The sequence below is a fragment of the Leucoraja erinacea genome, unplaced genomic scaffold (genome assembly GCF_028641065.1).
Source record: "Leucoraja erinacea ecotype New England unplaced genomic scaffold, Leri_hhj_1 Leri_113S, whole genome shotgun sequence".
NCBI lineage: Eukaryota > Metazoa > Chordata > Chondrichthyes > Rajiformes > Rajidae > Leucoraja > Leucoraja erinaceus.
This window is the reverse complement of record NW_026575385.1, coordinates 261,719-284,287: the sequence shown is the minus strand read 5'-3', so window position 1 is coordinate 284,287 and position 22,569 is coordinate 261,719. Positions and strand designations below refer to the sequence as shown.

General features: G+C 48.1%; 1 protein-coding gene across 5 annotated transcripts in view; it reads right to left on the bottom strand.

The window, feature by feature from the left end:
• LOC129715368 (zinc finger CW-type PWWP domain protein 1-like) overlaps window positions 1–22,569 on the bottom strand; it is a 117,394-nt gene that overhangs the window by 12,060 nt on the left and 82,765 nt on the right. For all 5 annotated transcript variants that reach the window (XM_055665244.1, XM_055665242.1, XM_055665247.1 and 2 more), the window contains 5 exons: window positions 21,132–21,207; window positions 19,914–20,018; window positions 14,326–14,397; window positions 6,150–6,240; window positions 952–1,019 (listed from right to left, as the gene is read on the bottom strand). In XM_055665244.1, coding sequence (XP_055521219.1) covers window positions 952–1,019; window positions 6,150–6,240; window positions 14,326–14,397; window positions 19,914–20,018; window positions 21,132–21,207 — 412 coding nt within the window. The remainder of the gene's footprint in view (window positions 1–951; window positions 1,020–6,149; window positions 6,241–14,325; window positions 14,398–19,913; window positions 20,019–21,131; window positions 21,208–22,569) is intronic.

Sequence of the window (22,569 nt, the reverse complement as noted above, 5' to 3'; positions counted from 1 at the left end):
CTTTAAGAGCCCTATCTAACAGAGAGTGGTGAGGACAGCGGGGAAGATCACCAGATCACCCCAACCAGCAATCCAGGACCTATACCCATCTCGCTGTCGCAAGAGAGCAAGCAATATCATCAAAGACACCACCCACCCAGCACACAAACTGTTCACCCTCCTACCTAAGCACTCCCGCAGCATGCGGAGCAAAACCACCAGATTCAAAAACAGCTTTTTACCTCAGGCCATCAGGCTACTCAACACACTTAAGAAAATTCCATGAACAGTACCCAGACAAAGACAAACAAACTGTGAAAATAACTTTGGCTCAATGTCTCCAGTACGAAATTTGCACTTTTCCTATATTGCACCTTTCATTGTTACACCCTTTTTAAAATACCTCAACGTTTTTGCTACATTTTGGCACTCTGCGAATATTTTAATATTTTAAATAATGTAATGTCTATTGTCTATTTTTATTGGTATGTTGTCTGTCTGTGTTTTTAATATTACTTGCACATTTGGAGTATGGGGAAACGTAATTTCAATCCTCTGTGTAGCTACTGTTGCATAATTGAATCGACAATAACGTTTATTCATTCATTCATAGCTCTCTCTTGAAAGTGTGATCACTTTGAATGGCCGTGCTGGCTCGAAGGGCCGAATGGCCTACTCCTGCACCTATTGTCTATTATATATCAACACTGCTGTAATTTCTACCAAAATGTATAAAAATGGCCTTTAATTAAATCTGACAATGTGCACTTTAACCACATGTGATTTTTTTTCGATTACAAATCTCAAATTGTGGAATACAGAGGCAAATAAATAAATGATGGGTCTTTGTCCCGAACATTATGGAGGGCACTGTGTATAGAGAACACAAACTCCTCCAAGACTGCACAAAAATAGCAAGCGGCCTGGAAGTCCATTCACTTATCTTTGTTTGAACGCTTTGCCGAAACCGACCTTATTCCGATCTTCTTCAACCTCCCTGGATGTGGATCTTTGTGTCTCCTTGACGTTCCAAGAAATTTCTACGGGACAAAACAATGACGTCAATGTGGGTTGATTGACGGCGGCTCGGTTTGGGAGCTTGGTGGGAGATTGCAACCTTCACATGGTCCTCCGCCCTGTATCGACGAATGCAATCAACCCGGCGTGCACAATCAAGTACTTTAGAAACATAGAAATTAGGTGCAGGATTAGAGGCCATTCGGCCCTTCGAGCCTGCACCGCCATTCAATATGATCATGGCTGATCATCCAACTCAGTATCCCGTACCTGCCTTCTCTCCATACCCCCTGATCCCCTTAGCCACATCTAACTCCCTCTTAAATATAGCCAATGAACTGTGTGGCCTCGACTACCCTCTGTGGCAGAGAGTTCCAGAGATTCACCACTCTCTGTGTGAAAAAAGTTCTTCTCATCTCAGTTTTAAAGGATTTCCCCCTTATCCTTAAGCTGTGACCCCTTGTCCTGGACTTCCCCAACATCGGGAACAATCTTCCTGCATCTAGCCTGTCCAACCCCTTAAGAATTTTGTAAGTTTCTATAAGATCCCCTCTCAATCTCCTAAATTCTAGAGAGTATAAACCAAGTCTATCCAGTCTTTCTTCATAAGACAGTCCTGACATCCCAGGAATCAGTCTGGTGAACCGTCTCTGCACTCCCTCTATGGCAATAATGTCCTTCCTCAGATTTGGAGACCAAAACTGTACGCAATACTCCAGGTGTGGTCTCACCAAGACCCTGTACAACTGCAGTAGAACCTCTCTGCTCCTATACTCAAATCCTTCTGCAATGAAAGCTAACATACCATTCGCTTTCTTTACTGCCTGCTGCACCTGCATGCCTACCTTCAATGACTGGTGTACCATGACACCCAGGTCTCGGGTTGATTGACGGCGGCTCGGTTTGGGAGCTTGGTGGGAGATTGCAACCTTCACATGGTCCTCCGTCCAGTATCGACGAATGCAATCAACCCGGCGTGCACAATCAAGTACTTTAGGCTGTGTATGCCATACGCAAGAGGAAGAAGAAAGTTTGGGAACCGCTCTGCCCAAAATACCGAAATAAACTGCAGAGGGTTAAAGATGCAGTGAAGAAAGCGAATGGCATGTTGGCTTTCATTGCAAAATGATTTGAGTATAGGAGCAGGGAGGTTCTACTGCAGTTGTACAGGGCCTTGGTGAGACCACACCTGGAGTATTGCGTACAGTTTTGGTCTCCTAATCTGAGGAAGGACATTCTTGTCATAGAGGGAGTACAGAGAAGGTTCACCAGACTGATTCCTGGGATGGCAGGACTTTCATATGAAGAAAGACTGGATAGACTCGGCTTGTACTCGCTAGAATTTAGAAGATTGAGGGGGGATCTTATAGAAACTTACAAAATTCTTAAGTCTGAAGAACGGTTTCGGCCCGAAAGACTGGATAGACTTGGTTTATACTCTCTAGAATTTAGAAGACTGAGGGGGGATCTTATAGAAACTTACAAAATTCTTAAGGGGTTGGACAGGCTAGATGCAGGAAGATTGCTCCCGATGTTGGGGAAGTCCAGGACAAGGGGTCACAGCTTAAGGATAAGGGGAAAATCCTTTAAAACTGAGATGAGAAGAACTTTTTTCACACAGAGAGTGGTGAATCTCTGGAACACTCTGCCGCAGAGGGTAGTCGAGGCCACACAGTTCATTGGCTATATTTAAGAGGGAGTTAGATGTGGCCCTTGTGGCTAAGGGGATCAGAGGGTATGGAGAGAAGGCAGGTACGGGATACTGAGTTGGATGTTCAGCCATGATCATATTGAATGGCGGTGCAGGCTCGAAGGGCCGAATGGCCTACTCCTGCACCTAATTTCTATGTTTCTATGTTTCTATGCAGTCAGTCCATCACACAGACCAGACTCCCCACCACTGACACATTAGACAATAGGAGCAGGAGTAGGCCATTCGGCCCTTCGAGCCAGCGCCACCATTCAATATTTAAGATTCAAGAGAGTTTATTGTCATGTGTCCCTGATAGGACAATGAAATTCTTGCTATTCTTCAGCACAACAGAACATAGACGGCATGAATACAGACGTAAACGGACTTTGCCCCTTGCCAAAGTATCGCGCACCAACCACCAACCTGGACAAACTGCAGCAGAGCCACTGTCGTGCCGCTGCCGATTGGAACGCCTGTTGATGTTTAGTAGAGTGTTAATTTGTTCATAATATATGTATTTTTATTTCTATTTATTTTTTAATGCACACTGAATGGACACTGGTTGAGCAACGTTTTTTTGTTTCCTCTGGGTATGTGAATACTCAGGAAATGACAATAAAGATATACAATACAATACAGAACAGATCAGTGTGTCCATATACCATTATATAAATATATACACACACATGAATAAATAAACTGATGAAGTGCAAATAGACAGATAATGGGCTATTAATGTTCAATGTGATCATAGAAACATAGAAATTAGGTGCAGGAGTAGGCCATTCGGCCCTTCGAGCCTGCACCGCCATTCAATATGATCATGGCTGATCATCCAACTCAGTATCCCGTACCTGCCTTCTCTCCATACCCCCTGATCCCCTTAGCCACAAGGGCCACATCTAACTCCCTCTTAAATATAGCCAATGAACTGTGTGGCCTCAACTACCCTCTGTGGCAGAGAGTTCCAGAGATTCACCACTCTCTGTGTGAAAAAAGTTCTTCTCATCTCGGTTTTAAAGGATTTCCCCCTTATCCTTAAGCTGTGACCCCTTGTCCTGGACCTCCCTAACATCGGGAACAATCTTCCTGCATCTAGCCTGTCCAACCCCTTAAGAATTTTGTAAGTTTCTATAAGATCCCATCTCAATCTCCTAAATTCTAGAGAGTATAAACCAAGTCTATCCAGTCTTTCTTCATAAGACAGTCCTGACATCCCAGGAATCAGTCTGGTGAACCGTCTCTGCACTCCCTCTATGGCAATAATGTCCTTCCTCAGATTTGGAGACCAAAACTGTACGCAATACTCCAGGTGTGGTCTCACCAAGACCCTGTACAACTGCAGTAGAACCTCCCTGCTCCTATACTCAAATCCTTTTGCAATGAAAGCTAACATACCATTCGCTTTCTTTACTGCCTGCTGCACCTGCATGCCTACCTTCAATGACTGGTGTACCATGACACCCAGGTCTCGCTGCATCTCCCCCTTCCCAATCGGCCACCATTTAGATAATAGTCTGCTTTCCCGTTTTTGCCACCAAAATGGATAACCTCACATTTATTCACATTATACTGCATCTGCTAAACATTTGCCCACTCACCCAGCCTATCCAAGTCACCTTGAAGTCTCCTAGCATCCTCCTCACAGCTAACACTGCCCCCCAGCTTAGCGTCATCCGCAAACTTGGAGATATTGCCTTCAATTCCCTCATCCAGATCATTAATATATATTGTAACTAGCTGGGGTCCCAGCACTGAGCCTTGCGGTACCCCACTAGTCACTGCCTGCCATTGTGAAAAGGACCCGTTTACTCCTACTCTTTGCTTCCTGTTTGACAGCCAGTTCTCTATCCACATCAATACTGAACCCCCAATGCCTTGTGCTTTAAGTTTAAGTTCATGGCTGATCATTCCCAATCAACACCCCGTTCCTGCCTTCTCCCCTGACTCCGCTATCTTTAAGAGCCCTATCTAGCTCTCTCTTGAAAGCATCCAGAGAACCGGCCTCCACCGCCCTCCGAGGCAGAGAATTCCACAGACTCACAACTCTCTGTGAGAAAAAGTGTTTCCTCGTCTCCGTTCTACATGCCGTACCCCTTATTCTTAAACTGTGTGTGTGTGTGTGTGTGTGTGTGGCCCCTGGTTCTGGACTCCCCCAACACCCTCTACAGCACGTAGCCTCGGCAAAGCGGGCAACATATTCCAAGACTTATCCCACCCCGGTCGTTCCTTCTCCTCCCTGTGAGCGGAGCACCAAGGCAAATTCCTTGTATGTGTACATACGTGGCCAATAAACGCATTCATTCATTCAGCTCCTATCCCAGACACAGAAGCTTGAGAACGCGCACCGCCAGACACAGGAATAGCCTCTTCCCCTCTGTTATCAGGCTTCTGAACGGTCCTTCCATAAACTAAAGTCCGATCCACCTCTACCCAATTGCAGATATTGGATTTTGTCCATGGAACTGATGCGTCATGGCCCTGTCCCACTGTACGAGTTCTTTCAAGAGCTCTCCCGAGTTTTAAAAAAAATCAAACTCGTGATGAGCACGGAGAATGAACGTAGCGGGTACGTCGGAGCTCGGGGACGTCTCTTAGCGGCTCGTAACGCTAACGGCAGGTACTCGGGAAGACTCGCTAACGGCAGGAAAGCTCGGGGAAGACTCGTGAAGATTTTTCAACACGGGGTCACAGTTTAAGGATAAGGGGGAAGTCTTTTAGGACCAAGATGAGAACATTTTTTTTCACACAGAGAGTGGTGAATCTGTGGAATTCTCTGCCACAGAAAATAGTTGAGGCCACACAGTTCATTGGCTATATTTAAGAGGGAGTTAGATGTGGCCCTTGTGGCTAAGGGGATCAGGGGGTATGGAGAGAAGGCAGGTACAGGATCTCGAGTTGGATGATCAGCCATGATCATAGTGAATGGCGGTGCAGGCTCGAAGGGCTGAATGGCCTCTACTCCTGCACCTATTTTCTATGTTTCTATGTTTCCCCTTATCCTTAAACTGTGTGTGGCCCCTTGTTCTGGACTTCCCCAACATCGGGAACAATCTTCCTGCATCTAACTCCTTAAGAATTTTGTAACTTTCTATAAGATCCCCCCCTCAATCTTCTAAATTCTAGCGAGTACAAGCCGAGTCTATCCAGTCTTTCTTCATATGAAAGTCCTGCCATCCCACCATGTTTACATGTTCTGTTGAGCTGCTGCAAGTACGAATGTCATTGTTATGTCTGGGACGTATATGACAATAACACACTCTTGACTCTTGAAATGTGGTTCCTAACAAACCACCCTTATTGGTCATGTTTGTCTGTGCTACAACTACTTTCCATGTTTGGTTTTTAAAACGTCACACCTTTGAATGAGGTTATTTTGTAGAGAATGCACTTGCCAAATAAAACAGTGCCTCTCATCTGTGCCAACGCGTTGGAGACTCTGGGAGTTTGTCATGGTTACCTAGCGACTCTTGGCTGGAATAATCTTCGGAAAGTTCCGCATCTCCGTTTGCCTTGTATCTGACAGCAAATCCAAACAGAGGGAGGCGATCCTGCCAAATTAAATGTTAACAAAGAACAGAACTTCATTAGTGCTCTGCACCCCTCACATGTGCATACGCCTCCCCCCCCCCACACACACACGCGCGCACACATACACACACTCACGCACACACACAAAAACACACGCGCACACGCGCACACTCACGCACACACATACACACTCACGCACACACAAAAACACACGCGCACACACATACACACTCACGCACACAAACACAAAAACACACGCGCAAACACACTCACACGCATGCGCGCACACACACACATACACACTCACGCACACACACAAAAACACACGCGCACACACATACACACTCACGCACACAAACACAAAAACACACGCGCAAACACACTCACACGCATGCGCACACACACGCACATACACACTCACGCACACACACAAAAACACACGCGCACACACACTCACACGCATGCACACACACACGCACATACACACTCATGCACATACAGGCACAAAAACACACGCGCAAACACACTCACACGCATGCGCACACACACGCACATACACACTCACGCACACACACAAAAACACACACGCGCACACACTCACACGCATGCACACACACACGCACACACACACACTCACGCACACAAACACACACGCGCACACACACGTACGCGCGCACACACATACACACACTCGCACACACACAAAAACACATGCGCACACACACACGCACACATACACACTCATGCACACACACGCGCACACAAAAACACATGCGCACACTCACACGCATGCACACACGCGAACACACGCACATACATACACACACTCACGCACACGCACGCAAACACAGACACGCACGCACATACACACACTCACACGCATGCGCACACACAAGCACGCACACACATACACACTCACACGCATGCACACACGCGCACACAAAAACACACGCGCACACATACACACTCACGCACACACACACGCAAGCACGCATACACACAAACCAACACACACACACACACACACACACACACACACAGTCTCACAAATACGAGGACACAGCCTCAGAATAAAAGGACGCACCTTGTCCTGCTGAGTGTTTTGAGCAATTGTAGAAACAAGGAACTGCAGATGCTAGTTTCCCAAGGAAAGACACAAAATGCTGGAGTAACACTTCTTCACACAGGGAGTTGTGAGTCTGTGGAATTCTCTGCCTCAGATGGCGGTGGAGGCCGGTTCTCTTGATACTTTCAAGAGAGAGCTAGATAGGGCTCTTAAAGATGGCGGAGTCAGGGGATATGGGGAGAAGGCACATATGGGAACAGGGTACTGATTGGGGATGATCAGCCATGATCACAGTGAATGGCGGTGCTGGCTCGAAGGAGAATTTAGCACACTCACAACTCTCGGTGTGAAAAAGTGTTTCCTCGTCCCCGTTCTAAACGGCTTACCCCTTATTCTTAAACTGTGTGTGTGTGGCCCCTGGTTCTGGATTCCCCCAACATCGGGAACATGTTTCCTGCCTCTAGCGTGTCCAAACTGTGTGTGTGTGTGTGTGTGTGTGTGTGTGTGTGTGTGTGTGTGTGTGTGTGTGTGTGTGTGTGTGTGTGTGTGTGTGTGTGTGTGTGTGTGGCCCCTGGTTCTGGACTCCCCCAACATCGGGAACATGTTTCCTGCCTCTAGCGTGTCCAAACTGTGTGTGTGTGTGTGTGTGTGTGTGTGTGTGTGTGTGTGTGTGTGTGTGTGTGTGTGTGTGTGTGTGTGTGTGTGTGTGTGTGTGTGTGTGTGTGTGGCCCCTGGTTCTGGACTCCCCCAACATCGGGAACATGTTTCCTGCCTCTAGTGTGTCCAAACTGTGTGTGTGTGTGTGTGTGTGTGTGTGTGTGTGTGTGTGTGTGTGTGTGTGTGTGTGTGTGTGTGTGTGTGTGTGTGTGGCCCCTGGTTCTGGACTCCCCCAACATCGGGAACATGTTTCCTGCCTCTAGCGTGTCCAAACTGTGTGTGTGTGTGTGTGTGTGTGTGTGTGTGTGTGTGTGTGTGTGTGTGTGTGTGTGTGTGTGTGTGTGTGTGTGTGTGTGTGTGTGTGTGTGTGTGTGTGTGGCCCCTAATTCTGGACTCCGCCAACCTCGGGCACATGTTTCCTGCCTCTAGTGTGTCCAAACTGTGTGTGTGTGTGTGTGTGTTGGGACACACTAGAGGCAGGAACCATGTTCCCGTGTGTGTGTGTGTGGCCCCTGTTCTGGACTCCCCCAACATCGGGAACATGTTTCCTGCCTCTAGTGTGTCCAAACTGTGTGTGTGTGTGTGTGTGTGTGTGTGTGTGTGTGTGTGTGTGTGTGTGTGTGTGTGTGTGTGTGTGTGTGTGTGTGTGTGTGTGTGTGTGTGTGTGTGTGTGTGTGTGTCTGTGTGTGTGTGTGTGTGTGGCCCCTGGTTCTGGACTCCCCCAACATCGGGAACATGTTTCCTGCCTCTAGTAGTGTGTCCAAACCCCTTAACAATCTTGAACATACTTGATACATATTCTCACACTGACAATAGAGTCTAAACGTGCTTTCCCCAGAAATGAATTCCCATATTGCAGGCGTTATGTAGACTCTGAAAATATTGCCACGTCATTCATTCACTTAGATACTGCAGGCGTTTACATGAATACACCAGCATAGTGATATCAAACACATTCCCACACTAACCTTCCACTCCCAAACCACAGAATGTTGTCACCCAAATTGCACAGGATTTTAACACTAACTTCAAATTCCATCTTTAGACAATATAGACAATAGGTGCAGGAGTAGAGGCCATTCGGCCCTTCCAGCCAGCACCGCCATTCAATGTGATCACACTTTCAAGAGAGAGCTAGATAGGGCTCTTAAAGATAGCGGAGTCAGGGGAGAAGGCAGGAACGGGGTACTGATTGGGGATGATCAGCCATGATCACATTGAATGGCGGTGCTGGCTCGAAGGGCTGAATGGCCTCTACTCCTGCACCTATTGTCTATTGATATGGAGAGAAGGCAGGAACGGGGTACTGATTGGGGATGATCAGCCATGATCACATTGAATGGCGGTGCTGGCTCGAAGGGCTGAATGGCCTCTACTCCTGCACCTATTGTCTATTGATATGGGGAGAAGGCAGGAACGGGGTACTGATTGGGGATGATCAGCCATGATCGCATTGAATGCCGGTGCTGGCTCGAAGGGCTGAATGGCCTCTACTCCTGCACCTATTGTCTAGTGTCTATTGTCTATTAATATGGGGAAAAGGCAGGAACAGGGTACTGATTGGGGATGATCAACCATGATCACATTGAATGGCGGTGCTGGCTCAAAGGGCCGAATGGCCTCTACTCCTGCACCTATTGTCTAGTGTCTATTAATATGGGGAGAAGGCAGGAACGGGGTACTGATTGGGGATGATCAGCCATGATCACATTGAATGGCGGTGCAGGCTCGAAGGGCCGAATGGCCTCTACTCCTGCACCTATTATCTATTGACTACCTGAAATAGGAGAAGTCAATGTCCATACCGCTGGGGTATGCAAAATACGAGATGCTGATTCTCCAATTGGCGGTGGGACTCACTCTGGCCACGGAGGAGGCCCCAGGACAGAAAGGTGGGAGTGGGAATATGATCGGCACTGCAACTCCGGTTCCCTCTTCTTTTCCACCCACCTGTCTGTGCCTTCACTTCCTCCTTCACTCTCCCACCCAAAGAGCAGGATGTGGTTTGGTGCCCTATTGTGAAAGCACTGGGCAGGTCAGGACAGGGCACGGCAGGCATATCGCCCTTGCATCATCCCCTGTGTTACATTTCTAACACCGTGAGAAAGGGGTGAGGAGTAAAAGGTCAGTCACTTGCCCCACTTGAACCTCATTTGCACGTTGTATGTAAAATAGGTCGACTTTTGAATCTCTCCCTGCACTGGAGACCCGACCTTTTCTTTGTCGGGTCTCCATTGTCGTTGGGGCTGCAACGAGGAGCGGCCTCCAACAGGAGAAGACCGGGGGCTCTGGTGCTACGACTCACCGTCGCCGTCGCGGAGCTGGCCGAGACCGGAGCGGGTGGAGCGGTGGAGGAGCGCTGCTGCCGCTGCTGCTGCTGATGCGAAGGCTGCTACTGCGGGTCTGGCGGACGGCGGCACCGGGAGCCCGCGGGTCCCTGGAGGGAGACCGCTTTTCGGGGCTCCTGCAACGGCGACTTCTCCCGCCCGAGTTGCGGGGTTGAAGAGCTCCTGGAGCGGGGCCTAACACCACTGCCCTGCGCGGCTTGGAATGGCCGCGGGACTGTGCGAGCGCACGCCGGGGGGCTCCAACACCAAGACCCGGTGTGCGACCTCGCACCACCCGGCGTGGCTTTAATGGCCGCGGGACAATCGCCATCGCCAGCCGGGGGCTTTGACCTTGACTCTGACATCGGGGGGGGGGGGGGGGGGGGGGGGGGGAGAGTGCAGTGGAGAGATAAGTTTTTTTGGCCTTCCATCACAGCTGTGTGATGGATGTTTATGTAAAATGTAATTATGTTGTGTCTGGGGTCTATTTATGTGTAATGTATGGCTGCAGAAACGGCATTTCATTTGGACCTCCAGGGGTCCAAATGACAATTAAATAGACTATTGACTATTGATTTCGTAGAGTAACGACACCCATGGGCGCCACCTGCATGACGTATCGTGTACGCACGCCGACGCATTGGGTACGCACGCTGATGCCTCCCGACGTCTCACGTGCATTGCGTGGTAACACATGGTTACCTCACCCTGTGTCAACGTCCTTACCTCCTTGCGTCAACGTCCTGCCGCGTACGCTAATGACGTCACGCGCGCCAGACGGCTGTGCAGACGCACGATGACGCGTGATTTGCGCGCGATGGCGCGCCGACCTATTTTACATGCGAGGCGTAAATGAGGCGCAAGTGGGACGGGCCCCTTCGCTCCGTGCAATGACACGAAATCTCCTGCAGTCGTTGCCTTTCCACTGCAGGGGAATGAAATGGAAGTGGAGTTCGGCCAGGATTTAGGATTGTTGAGAAGTCCTCAAAGACCTTCCCATTCATGCACGGACCCAGTGATTCCAAGCTGGAACGGGGACAGAGACGATTTACGAGGATGTCGCCAGGACTTTCTTTTTTTTTCTTCTTTCTATGTAGGTACGGGAACTTATTTCTTGGTTTGAAGCACCTTGGTTTCAACGCGAGTTGACTTAATCAGATTCAGATTCAGATTCAACTTTAATTGTCATTGTCAGTGTACAGTACAGAGACAACGAAATGCAGTTAGCATCTCCCTGGAAGGGCGACATGGCATATGATTTGAATAAATATTTACATTAGCATATCTACAGACATAGTGTTTTTCCTGTGGGAGGAGTGGGGGAGGTGGGGGGTGATTGGCAGTCACCGAGGTACATTGTTGAGTAGAGTGACAGCCGCCGGGAAGAAGCTGTTCCTGGACCTGCTGGTCCGGCAATGGAGAGACCTGTAGCGCCTCCCGGATGGTAGGAGGGTAAACAGTCCATGGTTGGGGTGAGAGCAGTCCTTGGCGATGCTGAGCGCCCTCCGCAGACAACGCTTGCTTTGGACAGACTCAATGGAGGGGAGCGAGGAACCGGTGATGCGTTGGGCAATTTTCACCACCCTCTGCAATGCTTTCCGGTCGGAGACAGAGCAGTTGCCATACCATACTGTGATACAGTTGGTATATAAACGTGCTATATAAATAACATTTACTTACTTACTTACTTACTAGAGGGCCTGTGAGCTACAGGGAGAGGTTGAGCAGGCTGGGACTCTATTCCTTGGAGAGCAGAAGGATGAGGGGGGCGATCTTATAGAGGTGTACAAAATCATGAGAGGAATAGATTGGGTAGAGTCTCTTGCCCAGAGTCGGGGAATCGAGGACCAGAGGACAAAGGTTCAAGGTGAAGGGGGAAAAGATTTAATAGGAATCTGAGGGGTGACCTTTCCACACAGAGGGCGGTGGGTGTATGGAACGAGCTGCCGGAGGAGGTAGTTGAGGCTGGGATGTTTAAACATAGAAACATAGAAACATAGAAATTAGGTGCAGGAGTAGGCCATTCGGCCCTTCGAGCCTGCACCGCCATTCAATATGATCATGGCTGATCATCCAACTCAGTATCCCGTACCTGCCTTCTCTCCATACCCTCTGATCCCCTTGGCCACAAGGGCCACATCTAACTCCCTCTTAAATATAGCCAATGATCTGTGGCCTCAACTACCCTCTGTGGCAGAGAGTTCCAGAGATTCACCACTCTCTGTGTGAAAAAAGTTCTCCTCATCTCGGTTCTAAAGGATTTCCCCCTTATCCTTAAGCTGTGACCCCTTGTCCTGGACTTCCCCAACATCGGGAACAATCTTCCTGCATCTAGCCTGTCGAACCCCTTAAGAATTTTGTAAGTTTCTATAAGATCCCCTCTCAATCTCCTAAATTCTAGAGAGTATAAACCAAGTCTTAAGAAACAGTTACATGGATAGTACAAGATTTACAAGATCTTGTACTATCCATGTATACAGGATAGTAGACAAGGATAGTAGGCAGGGATTATCCCAACGTTTAAGAAACAGTTGGACAGGGATAGGGGCCAAAAGCGGGCAGGTGGGACTAGCATAGCTGGGACATGTTGGCCGGTGTGGGCAAGTTGGGCCTGTTTCCACACTGTATCTCTCTATGATTCCATACAGAATAAAAATTGGCACACAAGTTTGATAGAGGTGCAGCTCCGATTTGGGGCTGAGATCTGCACGTCAGCACATTGCAGGGATAGTTTAGCTCGATATCTAACCTGTTCTGTAACTAACCTGGGTGTGTTTTTATAAGGTAACCGAATGCCTGAAATAGCTGTCTAGTTATCTCCTCTTCTATCTATCAATGTTATTGTTGTCAGGACAAGGAAGACTTTCGGTTTAATTTAGTTACACTCACCTTTTAATGGTGAGGTTCACCCCCTTTAAATATCTTCAGAAGATACCAGAAGTGACAGCCATGCCAATTTTAAACCTGGAGTATTATGTGCAGTTTTGGTCTCCTAATTTGAGGAAGGGCATTCTTGCTATTGAGGGAGTGCAGCGTAGGTTTACCAGGTTAATTCCCGGGGTGGCTGGACTGTCATATGCTGAGAGAGTCTGTCCAAAGCAAGCGCTGTCTGCGGAGGGCGCTCAGCATCGCCAAGGACTGCTCTCACCCCAACCATGGACTGTTTACCCTCCTACCATCCGGGAGGCGCTACAGGTCTCTCCGTTGCCGAACCAGCAGGTCGAGAAAAGCTTCTTTCCGGCGGCTGTCACTCTACTCAACAACGTAACTCGGTGACTGCCAATCACCACCCCCCCCCGGACACTTATTATTATTTATTCAAATCGTTTGCTATGTCGCTCTTCCAGGGAGATGATAAATGCATTTCGTTGTCTCTGTACTGTACACTGACAATGACAATGACAATTAAAATTGAATCTGAATCTGAATCTGAATCAGAATGGGTCAACTGGACTTGTATTCACTGGAATTTAGAAGGATGAGAGGGGATCTTATCGAAACATATAAAACATACTGGGAATTATGAAGAAGGGTTTCGGCCCGAAACGTTGCCTATTTCCTTCGCTCCATAGATGCTGCTGCACCCGCTGAGTTTCTCCAGCATTTTTTGTCTACCTAGGAATTCTAGCAAACATAGAAACATATAACGTTCTTAAAGGATTGGACACGCTAGAGGCAGGAAAAATGTTCCTGATGTTGGGGGAGTCCAGAACCAGGGGCCACACACACACACAGTTTAAGAATAAGGGGTAAGCCATTTAGGACTGAGATGAGGAAAAAAAATTTCACCCAGAGAGTTGTGAATCAGTGGAATTCTCTGCCACAGAAGGCAGGTGGAGGCCGATTCACTGGATGTTTTCAAGAGAGAGTTAGATTTAGCTCTTTGAGCTAACAGAATCAAGGGATGTGGGGAGAAGGCAGGAACGGGGTCCTGAATTGTGGATGATCAGCCTTGATCATATTGAATGGCGGTGCAGGCTCGAAGGGCTGAATGGCCTCTGCTCCTGCACCTATTGTCTATGTTTCTGAACTTCAAGTCAAAGAGGGTTGAGTACCTGTATTTTCACTTTCTGAGCTGCTTCAGCCATCTTCCTTCCAGCATTTATTCTCTTTGCAAAATCACGTTTCTAGGTTCAAGACAAATACAGTGCGGTCAGTTCTCGTTGAACTATAGTTGGGTCAGGGGGGGATAGTCCGAGGGTCACCAATGAGGTAGATAGTAGTTCAGGACTGCTCGCTGCTTGTGGTAGGATGGTTCAGTTGCCTGATAACAGCCGGGAAGAAACTGTCCCTGAATCTGGAGGTGTGTGTGTGTGTGTGCGTTCGTTTTCACACTTCTGTACCTCTTCAGATTCAGATTCAAACTTTCTTGTCATTGTGCAGTGTACAAGTACAGAGACGACGAAATGCAGTTAGCATCTCACCCAGAAGTACGAACACAGAATAATGGAACAGGAGAATATAAAAATGTATATTTCGGAGCGGGAGGAGCGGTGGTGGCGCGCTACTGCGGCCCGACCCCGGAGATTCGGTGGCTCCAGCCGCTGGCCCGGTGGACGGTGACACCGGGAGCCCGCGGGTCCCTGGTGGGAGACCGCTTTTCGGAGCTTCTGCAACAGTGACTTTCCCACCCGAGTTGCAGGGTTGAGGATGACCCGGAGCGGGGCCTGACATCACCGCCCGGCGCGGTTTTGAATGGCCGCGGGGCTTGCTAGCGCCCGCCGGGTCTCCAACACCAAGACCTTGCATCGCCCTGCGCGGCTTTAATGGCCGCGGGACACTTATCATCGCCCGCCGGGGGCTTTGACTCTGACATCGGGAGGAGAATGGGGAGTGCAGGGGAGAGATAAGACTTTGCCTTACAATACAATACCCTTTATTGTCATTTGAGCCTCAGTGAGGCTCAAACGAAATTCCGTTTCCACAGCCATACAAACACAGACAATTTCCTACAGACATACACACAATTTAATTCACACAAACATCCATCACAGTGAACCCACTGTGATGGAAGGCAAAGTCTTTTCTCTCCCCTGTTCTCCATGTCTCTCCCGATGTCCAAGCCCCAGGCGGGCGATGATAAGTCCCACGGCCATTTTAGGCCGCGCCGGGCGATTTACGGCCTCGCTCCCGGTCTAAAAGTCATAATGTTGGAGCCCCCGGCGGGCGCTGGGATGTCCCACGGCCATGAAGCCGCGCCGGGCGATGTACGTCCCCGCTCCAGTTCGTTCCAACCCAGCGACACACGGGCTGGAGAAGTCACGTTGCGGGAACTCCGGGAAGCGGTCTCTCTCCCCCCGGACCCGCGAGCTCCCGATGTCCCAGTCCACCGGACCTGCGGCTGCGTTGCTGGAACCTCCGAGCCCCAGGAGTCGAGTCGCAGCAGCGAGTCACCACCACTCCCCACGCTCCCTCTTACATCACAGCGAGGAGGAGATGCGCTGTGATGGATGTTTGTGTAAATTGTGTTGTGTCTTGGTTCTTTTTCTTGTGTGTATGACTGCAGAAACTAAATTTCGTTTGAACATCAATGGGGTTCAAATAATAATAATAATAATAATATTATTTATAGAGCACTTTAAAAACAATCATAGCTGCAACAAAGTGCTGTACATCACTAATCATTGACAAAAAAGTTAATACACACCAAAAAATAACAATCAAAAGAAATAGTAGGAAAAGACATGTGAAATAAAGAAACATCAAAAACACCACAAACAGAAGCAAAGCCTCAGGCATGGTCAAAAGCCAGGGAGTACAAATGTGTTTTAACACTGGATTTGAAGATGGACAGTGAGGGGGCCTGTCTGATGTGCAACGGCAGGGTGTTCCAGAGTGCCGGAGCAGCAACAGAGAAGGCTCTATCCCCTCTGAGCCTCCGACTAGACCTCGGTACCTCCAGGAGCAGCTGACCAGCTGACCTGAGGGACTGGGTAGGAGCGTATGGGTGGAGCAGCTCAGAGAGGTAAGGCGGGGCGAGCCCATTCAGAGATTTAAAAACAAATAACAGTATCTTAAAATGAACTCGAAAGTGTTGACAACAAATAAATTGTATTGTATTGTATATACATTAGCAGTAGTGCAATTTTCGGGGGGGGGGGGGGGGGGGGGGGAGATCAGTCACTGGGGAAAAGAGTGGTGGGGGGGGGGGGGGGGGGGGGGGGAATAACTGGCAACACTCTTACCCACACTCCAAAGACGTACAGGTTTGTAGGATAATTGGGGTCGGTAAATGTTAAAAAAAAAAAAATTGTCCCTAGTGGGTGTAGGATAGTGTTAATGTGTGTGTGGGGGGGGGGGTACATTGCTGGTCGGCACAAACCAGGTGGGCCGAAAGGGCTTGTTTCCGCACTGCATCTTCCTTGTGGGACCACCAAAGTTCGCTGCAGTTACAGGAACCCTCCAGGAACAGGAGTAAGAGGGTTAGCGGAAGCACTGCCAAGGCAGGGTGTAGTACAGTCTGGCCCAGTGTCAATACAGGGGAGGACCACGTGAGGCCTTCATTCGGCCCCGCGGACAGAGGAAGGCTTATGCTAAATGCTTGGTAACATGCCAACAAGTCTGTCTTCATTCAAATGCAAAGCACCGTGGCAGTGCCCAGGAAGTCAAGGCTCCGAGCAGCGTTTGAATCCCATGCTCGCCAGTTTGGGAAGAGGTGGGAAATTGAAACATAGAAACATAGAAATTAGTTGCAGGAGTAGAGGCCATTCGGACCTTCGAGCCTGCACCGCCATTCAATATGATCATGGCTGATCATCCAACTCAGTATCACGTACCTGCCTTCTCTCCATATCCCCTGATCCCCTTAGCCACAAGGGCCACATCTAACTCCCTCGTAAATATAGCCAATGAACTGGCCTCAACTACCCTCTGTTGCAGAGAGTTCCAGAGATTCAGATTCAGATTCAGATTCAATTTTAATTGTCGTTGTCAGTGTACAGTACAGAGACAACGAAATGCATTTTTCACCACTCTGTGTGAAAAAAGTTCTTCTCATCTCGGTTTTAAAGGATTTCCCCCTTATCCTTAAGCTGTGACCCCTTGTTCTGGACTTCTCTAACATCGTGAACAATCTTCCTGCATCTAGCCTGTCCAACCCCTTAAGAATTTTGTAAGTTTCTATAAGATCCCCTCTCAATCTCCTAAATTCTAGAGAGTATAAGTAGCAATGTATATTTTAACATTTACACCAGAGCCAATTAGCCTACAAACCTGCACGTCTTTGGAGTGTGGGGGGAAACCGAAGAGCTCGGAGAAAACCCACGCAGGTCACGGGGGGAGAACGTGCAAACTCCGTGCAGACAGCACCCGTAGTATAGCTATAGGTATGTTAGCTTTCATTGCAAAAGGATTTGAGTATAGGAGCAGGGAGGTTCTACTGCAGTTGTACAGGGTCTTGGTGAGACCACACCTGGAGTATTGCGTACAGTTTTGGTCTCCAAATCTGAGGAAGGACATTATTGCCATAGAGGGGGTGCAGAGACGGTTCACCAGACTGATTCCAGGGATGTCAGGACTGCCTAATGAAGAAAGACTGGATAGACTTGGTTCTATACTCTCTAGAATTTAGAAGATTGAGAGGGGATCTTATAGAAACGTACAAAATTCTTAAGGGGTTGGACAGGCTAGATGCAGGAAGATTGTTCCCGATGTTGGGGAAGTCCAGGACAAGGGGTCACAGCTTAAGGATAAAGGGGAAATCCTTTAAAACCGAGATGAGAAGAACTTTTTTTCACACAGAGAGTGGTGAATCTCTGGAATTCTCTGCCACAGAGGGTAGTTGAGGCCAGTTCATTGGCTATATTTAAGAGGGAGTATAGATGTGGCCCTTGTGGCTAAGGGGATCAAGGGGGTATGGAGAGAAGGCAGGTACGGGATACTGAGTTGGATGATCAGCCATGATCATATTGAATGGCGGTGCGGGCTCGAAGGGCCGAATGGCCTACTCCTGCACCTAATTTCTATATAGCCATGTGTTGGAAAGAACTGCAGATAGACACAACATGCCGGAGTAACTCAGCGGGTGAGGCAGCATCTCAGGAGAGAAGGAACGGGCGATGTTTCAGGTGAGATGTGTGCCTCACCTGCTGAGTTACTCCAGCATTTTGTGTCTACATTCGATTTATTGTCACGTGTACCGAGGCACAGTGAAAAGCTTTTTGTTGCGTGCTAACCAGTCAGCGGAAAGACAATACATCATTACAATCGAGCCGTCCACAGTGTACAGATACATGATAAGGGAATAATGTTTAGTGCAAGGTAAAGTCAGTAAAGTCCGATTAAAGATAGTGCGAGGGTCCCTGATGAGGTAAATAGTAGTTCAGGACCGCTCTCTAGTTGTGGTAGGATGGTTCCATTGCCTGATAACAGCCGGGAAGAAACTGTCCCTGAATCTGGGGACAGTTGCTCTACATCGGCGAGACCAAGCGCAGGCTTGGCGATCGTTTCGCCGAACACCTCCGCTCGGTTCGCAATAACCAACCTGATCTCCCGGAGGCTCAGCACTTCAACTCCCCCTCCCATCCCCAATCCCAATCCGACCTTTCTGTCCTGGGCCTCCTCCATGGCCAGAGTGAGAATTCCACAGACTCACCACTCTCTGTGAGAAAAAGTGTTTCCTCGTCTCCGTTCTAAATGGCTTACCCCTTATTCTTAAACTGTGTGTGTGTGTGTGTGTGTGGCCCCTGGTTCTGGACTCCCCCAACATCGGGAACATGTTTCCTGCCTCCAGCGTGTCCAAACCCTTAACAATCTTATATGTTTCAATGAGATACCCTCTCATCCTTCTAAACTCCAGAGTGCACAAGCCCAGCTGCTCCATTCTCTCAGCATGTGACAGTCCTGCCATCCCGGGAATTAACCTGGTGAACCTATGCTGGGCTCCCTCAATAGCAAGAATGTCCTTCCTCAAATTAGGGGACCAAAACTGTACACAATACTCCAGGTGTGGTCTCACCAGGGCCCTGTACAACTGCAGAAGGACCTCTTTGCTCCTAGACTCAACTCCTCTTGTTATAAAGGCCAACAGGCCAAAACTGCACACAATACTCCAGGTGTGGTCTCACTAGGGCCCTGTACAACTGCAGAAGGACCTCTTTGCTCCTAGACTCAACTCCTCTTGTTATAAAGGCCAACAGGCCAAAACTGCACACAATACTCCAGGTGTGGTCTCACCAGGGCCCTGTACAACTGCAGAAGGACCTCTTTGCTCCTAGACTCAACTCCTCTTGTTATAAAGGCCAACAGGCCAAAACTGCACACAATACTCCAGGTGTGGTCTCACTTGGGCCTGTACAACTGCAGAAGGACCTCTTTGCTCCTATACTCAACTCCTCTTGTTACAAATTCGCTTTCTTCACTGCCTGCTGTACCTGCACAAGCCCAGCTGCTCCATTCTCTCAGCATGTGACAGTCCCACCATCCCGGGAATTAACCTACTAACCTGTATGTCTTTGGAGTGCGGGAGGAACCCACGGGGAGAACGTGCAAACTCCGTACAGACAGCACCCGTAATCAGGATCGAACCCGGGTCTCTGGCGCTGTGAGGCAGCAGCTCTACCGCTTGCCGACAACCCATTAACTTAAAATATCTTGACCGCAAAAGAACATACAGAGAGGTATAAGATAAATTAATTTTACTCACCGATATGCTTTTATCCCGTGGATTTTCTTGGAAACTCTTTATCAGTGATACTGAAATCCATGCATGGGTCACGATGTTGTCGAAAAATGTGACGTGATATTTTGACTGGAAAAGTAACACCAGGTTTTTAGTGGTACCATCATCAATGGATCAGTTTCACATTGTTCACCAGTGATACGTTTTAAACAGTCGCATACAATACCAAGTGTGTTCCCACTATACACCAAGAAATAGCTATACTCAAGGGCTTAGGTAGACAAAAATGCTGGAGAAACTCAGCGGGTCTGGAGCGAAGGAATACGTGACGTTTCGGGTCGAGACCCTTCTTCAGTCTGATGAAGGAATAGGTGACGTTTCGGGTCGAGACCCTTCTTCAGGCTAATGTGGGGGTGGGGGTGGGTGGGAAGAAGAAAGGAAGAGGTGGAGACAGTAGGCTGTGGCAGAGCTGGGAAGGGGAGGGGAAGGAAGGAGAAAGCAAGGACTTGTACACTCTGGAGTTTAGAAGGATGAGGGGGAATCTTATAGAAACTTACAAAATTCTTAAGGGGTTGGACAGGTTAGATGCAGGAAGATTGTTCCCGATGTTGGGGAAGTCCAGAACAAGGGGTCACACAGTTTAAGGATAAGGGCGAAATCTTTTAGGACCGAGATGAGAAAAACATTTTTCACACAGAGAGTGGTGAATCTGTGGAATTCTCTGCCACAGAAGGTAGTTGAGGCCACACAGTTCATTGGCTATATTTAAGAGGGAGTTAGATGTGGCCCTTGTGGCTAAAGGGATCAGGGGGTATGGAGAGAAGGCAGGGACGGGATACTGAGTTGGATGATCAGCCATGATCATATTGAATGGCGGTGCAGGCTCAAAGGGCCGAATGGCCTACTCCTGCACCTAATTTCTATGTTTCTATCATATTGAATGGCGGTGCAGGCTCGAAGGGCCGAATGGCCTCAACTCCTGCACCTATTGTCTATGTTTCTGTTTCTACAGCTAGCTTAATGCGGAATTCCACCGTGAAAAGGTTCCCCACCCCTGCAATCGACAATAGACAATAGGTGCAGGAGTAGGCCATTCGGCCCTTCGAGCCAGCACCGCCATTCAATGCGATCATGGCTGATCATCCACCAAAAACGCAAGTTGGAGGCCAAAATTCTCAGTGAGAATCGGGGACTGAAGCCGTGATGTTTAGTGGCTGTACCAGGCGATAGAAGGACACTTACCGGACACTGATCGGAGTCGCTTGTAAACATGAAGTATTTCCCACTCTGAGGGTCATGTTCCACCATCGCTGGCCACCTAAAGGCAATAACACAACAGTTGAAATTAGTCTTTTCCAAACTGAAAGAAGTTCATTAAAGAGCCCGTCCCACTTACGCAACTTTTTTCAACGACTGCTGGCACCCGTCAAAGGTCGCCGAAAAAATGTCAACTTGTTGAAAATTCAGTGGTCGACCAGAAAGATTCTATGACCCTTTGGGTGACTAGTAGACCCAACTCCCAAACCAGATGGTAATGTTCCCGGACAAGATGCTTTCCACCGCCGCTGCGTAGAAGCACTGGAGGATCCTCGGAGACACTCTGAATTTCCTCAATTGCCTGAGGTGGTAAAGGCGCTGCCTTGCCTTACTCACGAGTGCTGAGGCGTGTGATGCTCATGTGATATCCTCAGAGATGTGGACTCCCAGATACTTAAAACAGTTCACCCTATCCACAGGATCCCCATTTATCCTCAACGGAGTGTACGTCCTCGGATGATGTGCCCTCCTAAAGTCCATGATCAGCTCCTTTGTTTTTTTTGATGTTCAAGAGGAGGCTGTTATCCTGGCACCAGAGTGTAGCAATGTTACAAAATTTTGAGATTTTAAAAATCAAGTCTGCAATTTATCCCATCAGATAAAGCATAACAATAAGTTTAATTTGACACCAAATTCACTTTCATATCTCAAGTATTAAAAAAGTTATGGCCATTTTCATACTCGGAAATTAGCATCTTGTTCCCTATTGATTTTCAATGGACATTACAAAAAAGCTGTGATCTTGGATAGTCAAAAGCCCATTTCTTAAGGAAAGATTAACATTTTTAAATAGCCTAAGTGTCCAAAGATTATTCACAAATAATTCACAATATAACATGATTTTTATATCTAATTTACATTAATTTATAGGCCAAATGGAAGGAATTTAGTGTTCAATTGCTGTAAATAAATGCCCATTTAAATCGGCTTTCTAGTGGGTTCATGTGAACGCGCTGGTTTAGAACGTTGACATCGCGCTGGATTAGTGCCCTCAAATGCCGAGAAAAATACTGCGGGATATAAAAAGCCCAAAATGAACTACTCGCTATAGATAACTTGATATACAGGGTTATATATATGCCCCATTTAATGTAAAAATAAGGTACATACCTTTAATTGTTTGCTTTATAAAACCCTGGGGCTGCGAGAGGTTGCGGAATGAGACAGTAATTTTAAAACTATTATAACTATATTATCGAGGCCTATAAAACTAATAATACCTTTTGCGACCGGGTCTTGCAGCGATTTTTCGTTAATGATTTACTAGGCTGAACATCTGCGATTAGTACAGCCTAGTAAAAATCGCGTTTTAAACCCGCCCCCTCCAAACAGCGCCAAAATCGCGGACCTGGCTGTGGGCAGA